General features: G+C 41.1%; 1 protein-coding gene across 4 annotated transcripts in view; it reads right to left on the bottom strand.

Moving 5' to 3' along the window:
* The window catches only part of PRKDC (protein kinase, DNA-activated, catalytic subunit), a 190,783-nt gene that overhangs the window by 151,839 nt on the left and 19,475 nt on the right, over positions 1-19,469 (bottom strand). For all 4 annotated transcript variants that reach the window (XM_055349529.2, XM_055349531.2, XM_055349530.2 and 1 more), the window contains exons 11-21: positions 18,677-18,823; positions 15,486-15,650; positions 14,865-15,033; positions 14,137-14,186; positions 13,097-13,222; positions 12,152-12,304; positions 9,794-9,909; positions 8,972-9,131; positions 8,210-8,296; positions 6,885-7,004; positions 6,308-6,467 (exon numbers count right to left, since the gene is read on the bottom strand). In XM_055349529.2, the coding sequence (XP_055205504.2) occupies positions 6,308-6,467; positions 6,885-7,004; positions 8,210-8,296; positions 8,972-9,131; positions 9,794-9,909; positions 12,152-12,304; positions 13,097-13,222; positions 14,137-14,186; positions 14,865-15,033; positions 15,486-15,650; positions 18,677-18,823 (1,453 nt within the window). The remainder of the gene's footprint in view (positions 1-6,307; positions 6,468-6,884; positions 7,005-8,209; positions 8,297-8,971; positions 9,132-9,793; positions 9,910-12,151; positions 12,305-13,096; positions 13,223-14,136; positions 14,187-14,864; positions 15,034-15,485; positions 15,651-18,676; positions 18,824-19,469) is intronic.

Here is a 19,469-nt window from a genome sequence, read left to right as displayed (position 1 = left end):
TGCAACCATCACCACATCCACCTCCATCTCCAGAAATTTTTCAACATCTGAAACAGTCCCATACAACTTTTAAGATTATGAAAAATGTGGCTGGGCACGGGTGGCTCACGCCTGTAATCCCAGCACTTTGGGAGGCCAAGGGGGGCGGATCACGAGGTCAGGAGATCTAGACCATCCTGGATAGCATGGTGAAACCCCCATCTCTACTAAAAATACAAAAAAATTAGCCAGGCATGGTGGTGGGCACCTGTATTCCCAGCTACTCGGGAGGCTGCGGCAGGAGAATGGCGTGAACCCAGGAGGTGGAGCTTGCAGTGAGCCAAGATCACGCCACTGCGCTCCAGCCTGGGCGACAGAGCGAGACTCCATCTCAAAAAAAAAAAGAAAAATGTAATAAGTTTATGTCCAACTAAACTGAATCATTATCTGGGTAAACTTTTTATTTCCCAAGTAATTACGTTGTGCAGCATGCCAACTGGAAGATAATCTCTATTATCTTTAGGCAATTTGCAACCTTGGACTGACTGAGTTAATGGATACTTTGGATGGTTGGGTACTTTGATAATTTCTAAGGAAAATATTAATAGAATACTGAAATACTGATGAAAAGGCACAATTTTTGTGTTTATGTGCTTTTCCTTTTTGCTTTTATAGGCCGTTGAAGGTAGGAGCCTTGGGTCATGCTAACAGGCACGTGCATGCTGTCTCTTGGGGGGCTGCAGACAGTGGTATCTGTGAGCTCCATGAGTCTGACATACTGCTAGTGTGTAAGGCAATTCTCAATTTTCCACTCCAGTTTTCTACGTGAAACATGAGTTTAGTAATTATATAATTAACAAGTGGTTGTGTGGCTATATTAGAAGAATAGTACAGAAATACAATTGCATGCATGCTTTTGATTTTCTTTTTGAGACAGAGTCTTGCTCTGTCACCCAGGCTGGAGTGCAGTGGCACAATCTCCACTCACTGCAACCTCCACCTCCTGGGTTCAAACAATTCTGCCTCAGCCTCCCGAGTAGCTGGGATTACAGGTGTGTGCCACCACACCCAGATAATTTTTGTATTTTTAGTAGAGCCAGGGTTTTGCCATGTTGGCCAGGTTGGTCTCGAACTCATGACTTCACGTGATCTGCCTACCTCGGCCTCCCTAAGTGCTGGGATTACAGGTGTAAGCCACTGCACCCAGCCTGATTTTTCATTTTTCTTGGATTACAGGTGTGAGCCACAGCACCCAGCCTGATTTTTCTTTTTTCTTTCTTCAGAAGGGTCTCACTCTGTCACCCAGGCTATGGTGCAGTGGTGCAATCATGACTTATTGCAGCCTTGACCTCCCAGGCTTGAGTAATCCTCCCACCTCAGCCTCCCAAGTAGCTGAAACCACAGGCGTATACCACCACATCCAGCTAATTTTTAAAATTTTTGTAACGAAATTAGCCAGGTGCAGTGGTGCGCACCTGTAATCCCAGCCACTTGGGAAGCTGAGGCAGGAGAACTGCTTGAACCCGGGAGGCAGAGGTTGCAGTGAGCCAAGATCACGCAACTGCACTCCAGCCTGGGTAACAGAGCGATATTTCGTCTCAAAAAAAAAAAAAAATTGTAAAGATAAGGTCTCCTTATGTTGCCCAGACTGGTCTCGAACTCCTGGCCTTAAGTGATCCTCATCCCTCGGTCAGTCAAAATGGTACGTGGGATTACAGGTGTGAGCCACTGCACCCAGCCTGCTTTTCATTTTTAAGTAAGGAGGGTAGTTCCTCATAAAACAGCGAATCTCAGACATTTTCATGTCTGGATCTCTTTCCAGAATTAGGACTGACCCCATAAATCTTTGTTTTGTGGGTTAGAACTAGTGGCAGTTACTATATTGGAAACAGAAATAATGTTTTAAAGACTTATTGATTAATTTGGAGGTCATGTTAACATGCATAACATCTCTGTATTTCAATGAGAAGAGTTCTGATCTCCCAGACACCCTGGGAACTGGTGTTTGAAAGTTGTGTCAATTGGTTTCAGAATATGAAAGGACATTAACACAGGACAAATCTCGGAAAGCGACTATCTGAGCCTAAAAAGATAGTATGAGATGAGTTAAATTTTTAGCAAAGGTCACTTAATCTTGAAAAGTTTGCTTCTTTGGTTTACTGATCAAGGACTTTGCCTATACCATGAGAAGTCATTCTTTTTTTTTTTTTTTTGAGATGAAGTCTCGCTCTGTCGCCCAGGCTGGAGTGCAATGGCGCGATCTCGGCTCACTGCAACCTCTGCCTCCCGGGTTCAAGTGATTCTCTGGTCTCAGCCTCCCAAGTAGCTGGGATTACAGGTGTGCGCCATCATGCCCGGCTAATTTTTTTTCTTTTTAGTAGAGACACGGTTTCACCATGTTTGCCAGGCTGGTCTCAAACTCCTGACCTCAGGTGATCCACCCAAGTTATGGGATTACAGGCGCGAGCCACTGTGCACAGCCAAGAAATCATTCTATGTAATCTGCCAAGACAGCAAAGATTCACTGTCTTACCAGAAAAATTTTCTGAGCTTTACACTGACTTCACTGTCTGAAAAAGGAGATTCAGGCCATGTGTCTTTGACAGAAGAGGCCCAGAGTGGCACTGAGTTCCCCTCAGCAAGTCACATCAGGATGCACGTGTGGCCCACAAGTCCTACTGCTAGTCAGTGGGCAAAGAAGGGCTCTACCAGGTGTCTATGCTGTAAAATCACTATTTTCACTCTCAATCATTAGTACGTGTTTGGGTGAGGTACTTTAAAACCATGGTACTTCAAAAAGTGCCATGCTGGCTGTGAAGGTGTAGGGGCCACCTAGGAGGACACTCAGAGGCCTCCAGGAATTGAGAATCATGCTCCAGCCGTCAGTCAGCAAGGAGACAGCAACCTTGGTCCTCCAATCACATGGAACTGAATCCTGCCAACAACCTAGATGGGCAGTGAACAAGCCTGGACTAGCCAACACCTTGAATTCAGTCATATGACTTAACAGAGAACCCAGCTGAGCCCATTTGGACTTGTGTCCTACAAATCTATGAAATAATCAATGGGTGCTAATTTAAGCTAAGTTTATAAGAACTTATTACACACCAAACAATCAAACAAAAAAAAACCACTAGGAAACTTTAACTTACTCATTTTACTTATTTACATCTGTACATGCTCACTGCTTCCTATTTGATTACCTGGGTTATAACGTTTCTAAAGTTATTTTGATGCTCAAGTCATCACTACTTTTGCCTGTGACATTTCCCCCATCATGCTTTGAACAGGTCCTTACTTTCTGGATGTTCTATAAAATACAGTATTCTAAGTTCATAATATATTTTCCCGGCCCCAGGTTGGAACCAAGGAGTCCTGGTTCCATTAATGGAAAATGAGGTGTGGGTCTGGGCATGGTAGCTCATGCCTGTAACCCCAGCACTTTGGAAGGCCGAGGTGGGCAGATGACTTGAGGTCAGGAGTTCGAGACCAGTCTGGTCAACATAGTGAGACCCCCATCTCTACTAAAAATACAAAAATTAGCTGGGCATGGTGGTGCATGCCTGTAGTCTCAACTACTTGGGAGGCTGAGGTGGAAGGACCACTTGAACCCAGCAGGCAGAGGTTTCAGTGAGCCAAGATTGCACCACTGCTCTCCCGCCTGGGAAACAGAGTGAGACTCTGTCTCAAAATAATAATAATAATAAAAATATAAAAAGAAAATGAGATTTGGAGGCCACGACCTGGGTGCCAGGTTTGCTTGTTACTATTCAGATACCACACTCCTAGAGGTCCCTTCAGTGGCCAGAGTACATGTAACACACAAACACACACTCTCTCTCTCTCAGTTCTGTTTTCACATTTATTTAGATGCATCCATAAGTGAATGCACATATATAACTGGGGAGAGGCAGAGGGAGACGGAGGACCATGGGTTCACACTGATATACCCACTTCCAATGCAACTCCACAGTGTCCATTCCAGTTTCCTGTCTTTCTGTATTTGTAGCTCACTTCAACATGAGAAACCTAGTTTCCCTTATTCTCAATGAATTTATGTATTTGTTCAATCTCCTGTATGTAACCAAACTACTACCTCCATCGCCCTTCTCACCCTGCCTGCACCCCAACATCCCAGACAGCTGTCCCAACACTTGGGTGCCTCATCTGGCTTGGGTAAACCCCATGCCAGGCCACCCCATGGGGGATGACCTCCTCACACCCTTGGGAGCACCTGGGACCTCCCCCTGCCCAGCATCTACCTTCCTCTGTACCACCTAAAGGCCTCAGGACTGATCACTCCAGGAAGTGGAGCATGGAATGCCTCAAATTACTAACTCACACAGAGAGAAAAACAGTAACCTGACAACCACAAAAAGATGATGCAAACACTGACCAAATGGTTAGAGTGGAAACAACCAGCAAAGGCACCAAGTGTCCTGAAGAGAACCCAGCGTCTGTTAAAAAGGCACAGCCTAAAACTCATCAAGAGGAAACATCAGACAAACCCACACAGAAGGACACTGTACAAAATAACTGGCCTGCAGCCTTCAAAATGTCAAGTCATGAGAACTAAGAAAGGTTGAAGAACTATCCCACATTAAAGAAAGCTAAAGAGTTACAACTAAAAGTAACACATGATCCTACACTGAATTCTAAACCAGGAAAAATGCAGCTAAAAAAAGAAATTAATAGGGCAAGTGAAAAATGTGCCTATTGACTATTACTTGGAAGAATATGTCTCCATGTTATTTTTCCGGATTTTGATAATAATACTGTAGTTACGTAAAAGAATGCCCTCACTCTTAAGAAATATACAATGAAGTCTTCAAGATCTATGACACCTTCGGCTTATTCACAAACGGTTCCAAAAAAAATGTCCCATGTAAATATAAAAACATGCACAAACACACAATAGAGAAAGTACATGCAACAACATAAATGGTACAAAATCTTAATAACTGGTGAATCTAGATAAAACACATGGAGTTCTTTTTACTGTTCCTGCAATTGTTCTGGAAGTTTGATACATCAAAAAAAGTTATTAAAACACTAACTTCTGTCTCTAACATGATAGATTTTGTTTTGTCACCTAATTTTGCTTACTTTCTGCTTTTCTCAATTATCGAATCATCTAGATAGGGTACATGTTTAACAGGCAAATCCTTTAAAACAATCACAGTAACTTCCTTTACTAATCTAAAACTTTTCAATGAGTTAACAGAACTCAAAAAAGAAAATTAAATACTATAAAGATATATGCTATCAGATATATTCATTTTACTAAGTGATGTATTTGTCATGAATACTCAAATAATGGCACTCCTTATATAAATGTGAATTTTAAAAGCTATAAAGGTTAACTAGTTTGTAATTTTGGTCTCTAAAATATGCTTGTTATTACAATCTGTAAAAAAATTGTGACTCTTTCTTCATGAACTCTGCATATGTACTGAGGATGTCAGAAAAAGCAGACACAGTGCATGAAATCTGTCACACAACTTTCACTTAATGTTTCCAAGCCAATAAGATTTAACAATAAAATAATGATTTACACAGGTAAAACCTCACAATTTTTTTTCTGTATTTCTTTTTTTGGCCTCATGAAGAAAAAAACCTTATAAATTAATACTTGACTTCTACTTTGAAGATAGTAAAGCTTAAATTCTTACAAATACTTCAGTCTTTCTCCCAACAGAATCTTTTTGCTTGCATTGGATGACAATGTCTCTTTTCATTCCAGTTTAATTAAGTCTGTGCCCCACCCCAACTCTGAAGTCCTACTTTTTCTTTTCTTGACTAGTAATATTTTGACCTGGGCAGATAATTTTTTTTCTTTGACTCTTTTCCCAAACCTATTTTTTCTATGATGACATTTTTTTCGCAATTCTTAGCTACCATTAGTGTGCTTCACCAGTTATGTTTTAAAAAGCAATAAAAATCTAGTGGAAGTAAAAATACAAAATTACTGTTGAATTTTCTGAAGTTTTTAATTCCTGACTGATTTATTCAACAAGTTTTTTTTGCAAAGCAGTGTATTAGGAGCCATAAAAATTTCAAGGTATTGAAGACAGACTTGTCTTTGAAGATTTTATAAATCTTAGTAAGCTATAAGTGAGTAAATGAAAAATATTTTTAATACCTCAACTATATTTCTTTATCACAATTAGAGTCAGATAAATTAGGGAAATTACAAAAATAGCAATCAAACATATTTTGAACACGCTGGGTTTAAATTTCAGAAGTTACAAAAATACAGTCCTACCTATTATAGTTACTCCATTTCCATTTTAATTACAATACACATCACAATTCTTCTAAACCTTACCTGACAAGGCTGAAGTCTTCAGGTATCCATCCAGGCAGGGGAGAATGTCTTTGTAATAAGGCTGCATCACATGTCTATCAATATAAATTGACCATTCTTCTAGAGCATTCAGGCCTACTTCTGCCAAGGGGGTATAGCTCAGGCCCAGTTTGAAAGCCATCTGTATGTTAATACAAACAAGTTAAACTGAAACGCAGGAAATATAAGATTTAAAAGAAAAAAACATCAAGTAATTGTGGTTTCTAATTAATACTCCTTTTAATTGCTGGATGCCCGACACCGCTGGAGAGTGCAGTCCAGGTAATTAGGAGGAAAGCAAGCAGCTGTCTCTGTGGCTGTGGTACACCGCAGCCTTTCAAGGCACACAGGTTTAACTCTCACATCGACCTCCAAGTGCAGTTCAGAGTCACCAAGGGTCTAAGTCCCAAAGCCAGCAAGTGGCAGAAGCAGACCCTGACCCGGGCACGCCTGTGAGGAAATGCCTGCTGGGACTGCCAGGGCAAGAGGATGGTGTTTCCATGTGCTCTGGGACTCACAACAACGATGAAGAGATGGCTCTGTTCAAGACAATGCCTACCTGCAGTGCAGGAACGTAGGCTCTAACATCGAGTTCAATGATGTTGTGTGGCAAGGACAGAAGAAAGGTCAAACAAGAGGCCAAAAGTTCATCTTTGTACTGCTTCATTTTAACTGCCACCTTAACAAGAAAGAAGACAGTAATGTATATCTGAATAGAGCCTACATTTGAAAATCAACTAAAAAGTATTTGCCCTATTCTCAAATACAAAAATTGGCACGTAGCCTTTATTGACATGACCACATTCACTTACAAATTACACACTAACCTCCAGGAAAGTTAATTTGTTGAAATGCTTAATACCTACTACATGGAAAAACAAGAATCTATTTCATCTTGAGTTGTCATCACTCGACTGAATTATGTTAAGAGAGCTCGAGGGACTTTTTTTTTTTTTTTTGTAAGATAGAGTCGTGCTGTCAGCCAGGCTGGAGTGCATGGTGCAATCTTGGCTCACTGCAACCTCTGCCATCCTTCAAGCGATTCTCCTGCCTCGGCATCCCAAGTAGCTGGGATTACAGGCACACACAACCACACCTGGCTAATTTTTTGTATTTTTAGTACAGATGGGATTTCGCCATGTTGGCCATGCTGGTCTTGAACTCCTGCCCTCAAGTGATCCACCCACCTTGGCCTCCCAAAGTGCTAGGATTACAGGCATGAACCAAAGTGCCTGGCTGAGGGACTTCTGAAGCACAATAACTTCCTCTATTCGTTTTTTTAGGACCTTACTCCCGCTCTAGATTTAGCAAACACATTTTTATTTTTATTTATTTATTTATTTATTTATTTTTTTTTTTTTTTGAGACACAGTCTTGCTCTGTTCCCCAGGCTGGAGTGCAGTGGCACTATCTCAGCTCACTGCAACCTCCATCTCCCAGGTTCAAGCGATTCTCCTCCCCCAGCATCCTGACCTGACACAATTCTTTTTTTTTGAGACAGAGTCTCGCTGTGTCACCCAGGCTGGAGTACAGTAGTGCAATCTCAGCTCACTGCAACCTCTGCCTCCAGGGTTCAAGCAGTTCTCCTGCCTCAGCCTCACAGCCTACTGAGGAGCTGGGATTACAGGCGTGCACCACCACGCCTGGCTAATTTTTGTATTTTTAGTAGAGACGCGGTTTCACTACATTGGTCAGGCTGGTCTCGAACTCCTGACCTTGTGATCCTCCCACCTCGGCCTCCCAAAGTGCTGGGATTAAGGGCATGAGCCACCGCACCCAGCCCCAATTCTTAAAATAATTATTTATGATCACTAGGATTTTTTCAATAGATATTCATTTAAAAACAGTTCATGATAACACTAAGATAAATCATTTAAAAATTACCTCTTTGCCAAATTTCACAAATAAAGCAAAGCAAGAATACTTTTCTGGGTCTTCAGGAGAGTGTTTCAGACTCTCTGGACTAACTCCCTGTCAAATAAAACAGCAAGTTAGTACACTGAACAAGAATCGGGAGACTGTATCCCAATCCAGTAGTTCCTAGCCTGTCTTCAGAGGGGTGAATCCATTTCAAGTTACCAACATCTAATGAAGACAGGAGGCAGAATCAGCTCTGCAGACATTTCAAGGCACAGGCCAGTCAGAACAAGAGGAGGGAAGGTGGCAGCTAGTGAGAAGCCATGCACACAGCTAAGTCCATTCCCTCTTCCTCATCTCACCCTGTAATTACCCAGGTGGGCTCCTCATGTGACTGACTGGAGCGTCGAGAATGCTAATCCAGTTGTTCTCAAACTTCACTGGGTGCCAGAATCACCTGGTGGCTCGTAGCACAGGCAGCAGAGCCCTACCCCCCAAGGTTTGTGATGTAGAAAGCAATGCTCAAGGCTGCTGGTCCTGGGACCATACTTTGAGAGGCCTTGTTAATCTTACATAATTAGCCAGGTGTTTGAGCATCAGGGCAAAAAATGCTGCTAGCTTTTTAGAGTGCTATCCAACTGCCATTCACATATCAATTTTTTTAAACACATAGAATAAAATTAGTAGACTTTAAAACTGCATAGGCCACAATCACATATTTTATGATACATTTATATATACTCATGACCTAAAAAACGCAAGATTCAACGTCCTGCAAGAAAGACTCACCTCGAAATATTTTATTTTCTTGGCATTTCTTACTGTAATAGAAAGCAATTTGTAGAAACCACTGATGAGGGGCAACCTTGTAGATTGCAAAATTAATTCATACGAAAATGAGTACACCCATGGTTCAAAAAATTCTGCTTGTTTCTCAGGGAGAATCTCTCTGTAAAAACAAATTAGAAATTGAAGGTAGAAATTTGTATCATTCTGATCTTAAAATTGTAAGGGACATAATCGAACAACTAAGCTACAAACCCATCACGTAACATTTTGAGGTATCCTAAAATGTTTAGTTATATCTATAATCCATTTTTCTCTACCTGAGGATCTTTTAAATATAAAAAATAATGAAAACTGTAACCTAGTACACTTAGATATATTTTAAAGACCTATATAATCGATTATAGATTTTGTCTTTCATTATTTTTTATTTATTTATTTTTTGAGACGGAGTCTCGCTCCGTTGCTCAGGCTGGAGTGCAGTGGCGCAGTCTCGGCTCACTGCAAGCTCCACCTCCCGGGTTCATGCCATTCTCCTGCCTCAGCCTCCTGAGTAGCTGGGACTACAGGCACCTGACACTATGCCCGGCGAATTTTTTGTATCTTTAGTAGAGATGGGGTTTCACCATGTTAGCCAGGATGGTCTTGATCTCCTGACCTCGTGATCCACCTGCCTCGGCCTCCCAAAGTGCTGGGATTACAGGCGTGAGCCACCGAACCCGGCCTATTATTTCATTTCTTACATCTATATAAGGAATTTCCTATATTACAGCCAATAACTAACAATCATTTTCATTCTTAAATAATTAGAATTTTACAAAATACCTGCAAAATTCCACCAGGTTAATGAAAGCCGAAAAATCTTTAGGTTTAGCTGGATGCAAGTTAGCCGCTGGATCTGAAGTCGGGATCATCCAAACACCAGGCGCCTCATCTCCATTCTTAAAGAGTAATTGTAGCAAAGAAACATTGTACCATTCAATCACGAATCACTCAACAAATAACTTTCCAACTGACTTCATGGTCAAGGCCTGATGCTATGAAGAAAGATTGCAACAGCGAGAAAGACCAAGATGGGTGCTCAAGACCTATGGTCTGATAAGAAGGGCAGGACTTGCAGAAAGCGTTAACCAAAAGGACTCACAGGAAGTGATGAGAGAACGGGACAAATAGGAAAATGCCAGAGGTGGGCAGCACTTCTTGAGGGAGCTAGCAATAATGCCTTGACAGAGATAGAATTTTAATAGGTGACCTAGAGATTTCAAGTGAAGAAAAAGAGAAATAGAGAAATTATTAACAGTAGTAAGAAAGATAAATGAAAAATGTGGTATTTTGGAAGTGCATGAAGATCAGTTTTAAACACCCTAAGTTTGTGTCACCAAATTTGTGTTACCAAACACAACTGTGTATTCAAATTAAAATGTTGCACAAGTAGTTAGAAATACAGAGCAGGAACCAACAAGGGAGGAGGAGGCTGGAGACCAAGTATATCTGGGAAGTGCTACCAGGTGGTCATTGATCTGTTGGAATGAAGCTGGAAGGGCAGGGAACAGAGGAGAAAGGGAAGCCACTGAAGACAGCAATGAACACATGTGTTCTAAAATGCAGGTCTGTCAGCTGACACAGTTCCAGGAAGTCCCTTTGGGCAAGTTTTTTTTTTTTTTTTAAATAAAATTATTTTAGACATTTGCAAAGCACAGAGAGCAATAAAGCACACATCAGTGTTGCTACCTATCATCCCGCATGAAAAACAGAATACTCCAAGTGCAATAAAGCTGATGTGACCACGGGCTTGTACTGTTTCCCTTCATGTTTCCTCTGCACATCCTCCCCATTGCCTCTTGTCTAACTTCTCAGGACTGCAGTGGAGGTACTGATGCATGAACTCGAATCAGCACCATCTGGTCTGAAACAATCACTGCAGTCGAAAGCAAGCGAGACACCTTCCCAGGATCTCAGTTCTTTCTCACCAGCCAAATTACCATGGAGTCCAGTTACCACCAATGCCTCGGACCAGAGCAGGGCAGCTCCAGACTTAAGCCATGACTTATCCTTTTGTTTTTTTGAGATGGAGTCTCACTCTGTCACCCAGGCTGGAGTGCAGTGGCGCAATCTCAGCTCACTGCAAGCTCCGCCTCCCGGGTTCACGCCATTCTCCTGCCTCTGCCTCCTGAGTAGCTGGGGTTACAGGTGCCCGCCACCACGCCCGGCTCATTTTTTTTGTATTTTGCTTGTTTGTTTGTTTGTTTGTTTGTTTGTTTGTTTTGAGACAGAGTCTCACTCTGTCGCCCAGGCTGGAGTGCAGTGGCGCAATCTCGGCTCACTGCAACCTCCGCCTCCCAGGTTCATGCCATTCTCCTGCCTCAGCCTCCCGAGCAGCTGGGACTACAGGCGCCCGCCACCATGCCTGGCTAATTTTTTGTATTTTTAGTAGAGACGGGGTTTCACCGTGTTAGCCAGGATGGTCTCGATCTCCTGACCTTGTGATCCGCCTGCCTCGGCCTCCCAAAGTGCTGGGATTACAGGCATGAGCCACCGCGCCCGGCCTTTTTTTGTATTTTTTAGTAGAGACGGGGTTTCACCATGTTAGCCAGGATGGTCTCAATCTCCTGACCTCGTGATCTGCCTGCCTTGGCCTCCCAAAGTTCTGGAATTACAGGTTTCAGCTACCGCGCCAGGCCTAAGCCATGACTTATCTTTAACTCAGGCTAGGAAAATTGGGTGCGAAAAAAAGGGAGGGCATTTTCTTATTTCTCTTCCTATTATCTATATTTTCCTATATCAGGAACACATTTAACACCTTGTACCACAATTTGGAGTTTCCTTAACTATAAACAAGAGCAACCCCAGGTTTCCCTATCCCACACAAAGTCATTTCTACATAAAATAAGATTTCTGTCACTCTTTACTATTGCTAAGGAATAAGAAACAAATGAACCTAGTAAATAATTTTTTCAAAAAAAAATTAACATATATAAATTACTTTTTGAACCATCTAGTAACAACATTTTCTATACAATAGGTTACATCCAACAGAAATGCATCAGTGGCACATAATAATCCTGAAGAACCAAATTTTCTCCAGTTCTCCTCTACAAATGTGCTATTATCCCCTAAATATTTATATGCAAAGACAGCTGATACAAAAATAATGAAAAATTACTACTGATAAAAATTTCTAACCTCTTGTTCCCCAACAGTCTGTATTTCAAGTGTAAGATCCAATTTCTCAACAATCTTCAAAACGGATTTTACAAATTCATCATAAAGTAAATGATTCAGACTTTCACTGGAGGAATTCACAGAGAAAAATGCTTCATCCGCTAAAATAGAATCCTTTAAATAAAGAAAAACAATAAACTTCAAAATCTTGTGCAAAAAAGTGTTAGTATTTTATAAGCATTAAGACACATATACAGATGTACGTGCCGGTTTGGGTATTATGGAAACAGTGATGATAAACTGTAGCAGATTTACCTGGAAGTTTTCAAGTTGCAAGATACCTTCCTAAATTATTATAACAGCATCATTTCAGTCAGATGTCATTTATCCAGTCATGTAACAAATACTTACTCTGTATACAGCAGTAAGTGAGAAGATTTAGGCCAATCCTTGTCAAAGCATTTACCCCAATTAATCTGTGGATGTGTATGTATAAACACAAATATGTGTAATATGCATATATAGACACTATATCTTTTATGTCTGTGTACATGTAAGTACATGCACATATACTTATGTGCATACATAACTAAATATGCACATGTATATAAACATACACATATATACATACGTACAAATACATATATATCCATCCCCAGGCTGGACCTGTTAGGAAGAACAGCTTAGCATGAGCTATACCATCCTGCTATTTAAAGCTAAAATGAGGACTCAGCTACAGTAACTAATGTTAAAGGAGTTCTATGTCTGTGTTTCTTTCAATTCATTTATTTCCACTCTCATTCTAACTTCCTGATTCATATGGTTTTAATTTTTTATTTTTGAAGTACACTGTTTTAAACTTTTGAAAGTTAGTAAAATATAATTCTGAAATAAGTCTTATGTCTAAACTATGGAGACTAATAGAGGAAGTAAGGTACATTTATGGCTTTCAATGGTAAACGTTACCATCATCTGGTCAGAGCTCAGGAGATGTCTGAAGAGATCCACGTAGTCTTTGTAAGTGGGCACCTTCCATTTGCCAGTTCTGACTTCCCCTGAAGCACGGTGGTCTTCAGATTCAGACTCAGGGCCCTGGCCAGAAAGACAGCATGACAATATGTAGTGATGGATTCTCAGAAGCAGCACTGCTGCCAGAACATGCTGGTTTTCAGAATTTTCTAAATTAAACTGCCACCCACAGGAGACCATATGATTAAGGAAGACATCGTATTAAAAAAGCATAATTTAAAAAGCTGAGGCCAGGTGCGGTGGCTCACACCTGTAATCCCAGCACTCTGGGAGGCCAAGGTGGGCGGATCACCTGAGGTCAAGAGTTCGAAACCAGCCTGGCCAACATGGCAAAATGTCTCTACTCTAAACACAAAAATTGGCTGGGCAAGGTGGCGGTCGCCTGTAATACCAGCTACTTAGGAGGCTAAGACAGGAGAATTGCTTGAACCTTGGAGGGGAAGGTTGCAGTGAGCCAAGATCGCACCACTGCACTCCAGCCTGGGTGACAGAGCGAGACTCTGTCTCAAAAAATAAATAAATAAATAGATAACGGAAAAATATGTGATTCTTCTGTGACTAAAACTGTGATACACCAACAAGTATTTCAATACAATATCCACTGAATGTGCTATCATCATTTATCTTGCTTTCGTACATAGTTCAATCTTTCATCTCATCATATGTCCTGTAATTTCTGGGAACTAAGATATGCCTCCCTTAGCAATTTGTCCTACAGTTTCAAGAGAGAAAACGTTTCTGATTTACAAAAATGTATAAAACCTAAAGTTATGCTTCAAGATGTTTCATACCTTAGAAGTGTATTCACCTAACAAAATATAGAGGTATTATGTCCTACACTTTTTAAAATGTAAGGCATTGCTAATAACTAAGAAAAGAACGGCCACTTTTGCAAAATTATATTCGAAAACCTCAGCAACATTCCTAGCTTTCAGTGATAACAGATTAATTTTCTAAACATTAAATTCAGAATTTACCTTCGGAAGGACCACTGGTTTAGAACATATTCTGATTAAACCCTGATGCACTGAAAAAAGAAAAAGAAAACAAAGATGAAGGAAACACTGAAAAACAGAATCAAAACAAAACAAAAAAAAAAACAAACAGTCATTATATTTTGGAACCCAACTTTACCTCTCAATTTATTTTCTAAGTTCATTCACGGCTTTAATTTTAAAACTTAAAACTATTGGCCAGGCGCGGTGGCTCATGCCTGTAACCCCAGCACTTTGGGAGGCTGAGGCAGGTGGATCAAAAAGTCAGGAGTTCGAGACCAGCCTAGCCAATACGGTGAAACCCTGTCTCTACTAAAACTACAAAAATTAGCCAGGCATGGTGGCGGGCGCCTGTAGTCCCAGCTACTCTGGAAGCTGAGGCAAGAGAATCGCTTGAACCCAGGAGGCAGCGGTTGCAGTGAGCCAAGATCGTGCCACTGCACTCCAGCCTGGGGGACAGAGCGAGACTCTTGTCACCAAAAAAAAAAAAGAAAAAAAACTATTAAAATTAATAGTTCTATTAATAGAACTATTAAAATTCAGAGGTAATAGGATGAAAAAAGGAAAAGATTTTGGTCTACCAAAATTTAGGAGTTCAAAAGTTGTGTCAAAGATACAAAAGAATTTGGTAACCAGATTCTCTTTACCTATATCAAATAATGTGTTAATTATCCATCATTACTCATAAATACAATGAATTGCAAACTTACCCACAGTACTAATGCAATTCCTGAGAACTGGCCCTTTTGCTGCCAAAGCTAGGAACACCTTCACTATGGCTCTGCAACACACCAACTGCATTTTTGGACTGTACTGTGGGAAACTGTCTATCTGCATCACCACGAGGTGCTCCAGAACTGGAGTATACACCTCAGGAACCTACCGGAAATAATCAGCAAACCGTGAGTTAGAGGAGGTAATCAATGAATACAGGAATAATACAAATATTCAAAGTAATTACAACTGAATTAGATACTTATTAAAAGAAAAACATGGTTTGTCATCTAACCTGCTGCTTAACATGTATTACTGTGATTGCCTTAAAAAAAACACACACACACAGAGTAAAAATTGTCTTGAGGTGCAATTCTATCCCAAGCAACAATTCCAAATCTTTCAGAAAGATGGAAAGAGAAACAAATATTTTTTTCCTGTTCTGGATAACAAAAAATCAAGTTTCATGACAATAATTCTATTGCCACAAAATACTAACTAAAACTGTCACGTTGTTCCCAACAGTGCCTACACTAAATGTATTGTATGACTCCATCAAATTATTTGAAGAAATGAAGATTAAATACTTAAAATTGTGCTCAGTTTAGTTCACTTACTGTGTCAAGGTACAGCAAGACGCTTGCAACAGACTGGAGGAAGCTTGGCATCTGATAAACACGGTCGTCACCAGTGTCTGTCTGGGTGAGGAACATCTGCTTGCAGCGCTGAATGAGCTCAACGTACATGAAGTCAACATCTTTTGCGTTTATAACCTTGCAGGGCTTTAGAAAAGGTAAAACAGAAGTCTTCATCAATCTTATCAAGATCAAAATAATATTTAAGGTGTCATGTTAAGCCATGTGATTATAAAGACAAGTTTAACAAGGCTTTTTTTTTTTTTTTTGAGACGAAGTTTCGCTCTTGTCCAGGCTAGAGTGCAATGGCGTGATCTCAGCTCACCACAACCTCCAACTCCCAGGTTCAAGTGATTCTCCCGCTTCAGCCTCCCGAGTAGCTGGGATTACAGGCATGTGCCACCACGCCTGGCTATTTTTTTTTTTTTTTTGTATTAAGCAGAGACAGGGTTTCTCCGTGTTGGTCAGGCTGGTCTCAAACTCCCGACCTCAGGTGATCTGCCCACCTCAGCCTCCCAAAGTGCTGGGATTACAGGCGGGAGCCACTGTGCCCAGCCACAAGCTTTTTAATTAAGAAGAAATACAGATATAAAATACAGTATCTGGCCGGGTGCGGCGGCCCATGCCTGTAATGCCAGCACTTTGGGAGGCCGAGGCAGGCAGATCACTTGAGGTCACGAGTTTGAGACCAGCCTGACCACCATGGTGAAACCCCGTCTCTACTTAAAAAAAAAAAAAAAATTGGCCAGGCATGGTGACACACAACTGTAATCCCAGCTACTCAAGAGGCTGAGGCAGGAGAATCGCTTGAATCCAGGAAGCGGAGGTTGCGGTGAGCTGAGATCGCGCCACTGCACTCCAGCCTGGGCAACAGTGAGGTTCCGCCTCAAAAAATAAATAAATAAATAAAATATATCTCATTATAAAAATGCTTTGTATAATAATCTGTAACCACATTTTAAATATTTATTCACACAGGAAGCATTTATTGGTTGTCAGCTATGTTCTAGGCACTGTTTAGACAGTGGGTACTGAGGACAAATGAGAGGCAGTCCCTGCCCCAAGGCTGTCCACCTACAGGAGAGGCCAGGAGTCCATACATGACTGGAAGATGCTCCATGTCACACACCCTACCACACCAGAGCCATTTTTTCAGACTCACAAATGTGCTAATGTAATTGCTCAATTTCAGACTTTTCCAAGGCTTCTTTTCTAGGACTTCTGAATCCAGTCCAGACTCCCTGAGGATCTGATGGTGCACCTCTTCAGATCCATTTCCCCTCTCCTGCCTATCATGCTCTAGCCACAGGGACAAGCTCAAGTGGGTGGGGATAGATCACTGTGTAAAGGGAAAATCTCATGCAATCTTTTAGCTCAGAGCCTTCTGCCATTCTGTTTCTTCTGCCCTAAGCATATTTAAAGTAGCCAACAGAGACAAATGGAGATGAAGATTAAGAAAAAGGGAAAGGCCGGGCACTGTGGCTTACAGCTATAAGTCCAGTGCTTTGGGGACTGAGGCGGGAGGTTTGCTTGAAGCCAGGAGTTCATGAGCAGTCTGTGTAACGAAATGAGATATCGTCTCTATGAAAGATTAAAAAATTTGCTGGGCATGGTGGCTCATGCCTGTGGTCCCAGTTACTCGGGAAGTTAAGGCAGCAGGATTGCTTAGCCCTAGAGGTCAGGGCTGCAGTGAGTTATGATTGTACCACTACACTCCAGCCTGAGAGGCAAAAAAGAAAAAGAAAGGAAAAAGGGAGAGGCCAGGAGAGGTGGCTCACGCCTGTAATCCCAGCATTTTGGGAGGCCAAGGTGGGCGGATCACCTGAGGTCGGGAGTTCGGGACCAGCCTGACCAACATGGAGAAACCCCGTCTCTACTAAAAATACAAAAAAAAAAAAAAATACCCAGGCGTGGTGGAGCATGCCTGTAATCCCAGCACTTGGGAGGCTGAGGCAGGAGAATTGCTTGAACCCGGGAGGTGGAGGTTGTGGTGAGCCGAGGTCATGCCATCGCACTCCAGCCTGGGCAACAAAAGCGAAACTCCAACTCAAAAATTAAAAAAAAAATAAAAAAGAAAGAAGAAAAAAAGGAAGAGATTGTAGGAAGAAAAAAGAAATCAGTTGTTTTTTCTACAAAGCAGAAGTCACAGAATTCCACTAAGAGGAAATAACTAGGGTTATTCTTAATATTTTTTCTTTAAAAAAATTTTTTTAAGAGATAGTGTCTCTGTTGCCCAGATTAGAGTGCAGTGGCTCGATCACAGCTCACTGCCACCTCTGCCTCCTGAGTTTAAGAGATTCTCCTGCCTCAGCCTCCCAAGCAGTTGGGATTACAGGTATGTGCTACCATGCCCAGCTAATTTTTGTATTTTTAGTAGAGACAGGGTTTTACCACCTTGGCCAGGCTGGTCTCAAACCCCTGACCTCAGGCAATCTGCCCGCCTCGGCCTCCCAAAGCGGTGAGATGGTGAGATTACAGGTGTGGGCCACCACACCTAGCTAATATTCTTAAATATATCTCTTTCTGTCATATAAACTTTTTTTTTAACTTCTCTTCCTAAAACTGTGAAATCAACTACAATTTTACTTTAGGAATAAGGAGCAGCATAGCACAGAGGGGAAACATGGTGTTTCTATTCTTCACACTTGGACTTATGCCTTGGTTCTGTCAATTCTGAGTCTCTTGAAAGTTTCCTAATTTCTCTGCATCTCAGTTTGCTAATTGCAAAACAGAGTAATACTGAGCTCCTAAGGGTTAGGAGAATTTGAGATACCACATGTAAAGAATTCTAGTAGCAGACACTGAAGAAATCTTAACTGTTAATAAACAATACTAATACAGTGACCCTCAGTATATGCGGGAGGGATTGGTTCCAGGCCTCCTCAGTATACCTAAATCCATGCATACTCAAGTCCCACAGTCACCCTGTGGAAGCCTCATATACAAAAGGTCAGCCCTCTATATAAGTTTCACATCCAGCACACACTGTATTTTTGATCCGTATGGTAGAAAAACATCTGCATGTAAGTGAGCCTGTGCAGTTCACGCCCATGTTATTCAAGGGTCTACTGTATTGTTACAAGTATTAGACACTATTCAAAATGCAATGAATTAGATTCCTTTAAACAATCACGTGAAACCAAGACAAAATAGAGTAAGTTAATGAGACATACTCCTGCAAAAAGTCCATATCCACGGATAGCAATAGATAACTCCTTGTTGTTCGAATCCACATTTCTGATGATTCCATAAAACTGCTCCATAAAGTACTGCAGTTTATTTTTATGCATTTCTGCATTTTTCGCCACCATATTAGAAACCTGCAAATACATAATATTTATTTTTTTGGAAATCTTTAATAGCAATGGAATCTATACAAACATGGAAAAACTAGAACTGTTTAGATGCTACTAATGTACTGTTATAGTTACACGCAATTGCTTTTAATCATAAAGACCCTTTGCTTCCATTTTGCTTAGTCTCTATCAGGTTCAGAAAAGTGTCTTAAATAAGGCTATGTGATACATTTTTCCTAGAGAAGGGACTAAGAGACCAAGGATACGCATAAGTCTGAAAAAAAAAAAAAAAACCAAAAACAGGTTTTGAATTAAGGCTCTCTGAGGAAGCAAAGAGCAGTCTTTAGAGCTCACCTGTCACCCACAGGGTGAAAGAGAGCTGTCAGGGGACCAGTGACTTCAGACATCGTCAATAAACAGAGTTCAGAACAATCTCACCTGTCACCCACAGGGTGAAAGAGAGCTGTCAGGGGACCAGTGACTTCAGACGTCATCAATAAATAGAGTTCAGAACAATCAGAAAGACAAGGCATCTCAGTTTTCAAAAAAATAAGCTACAAACTATAAAGCTTAAATTAAGTGATGCAAGGGGAAAATGTCTGAGAAGCAAATAGATCATTATTTACCAAACCAAGAGACAAGAGCCTAAATGCAAGAACTAATACAGGTA

This window comes from Gorilla gorilla, chromosome 7 (genome assembly GCF_029281585.2).
Source record: "Gorilla gorilla gorilla isolate KB3781 chromosome 7, NHGRI_mGorGor1-v2.1_pri, whole genome shotgun sequence".
Lineage (NCBI taxonomy): Eukaryota > Metazoa > Chordata > Mammalia > Primates > Hominidae > Gorilla > Gorilla gorilla.
The sequence above is the reverse complement of the archived record's forward strand: the minus strand, read 5'-3'. Positions and strand labels throughout refer to the sequence as shown.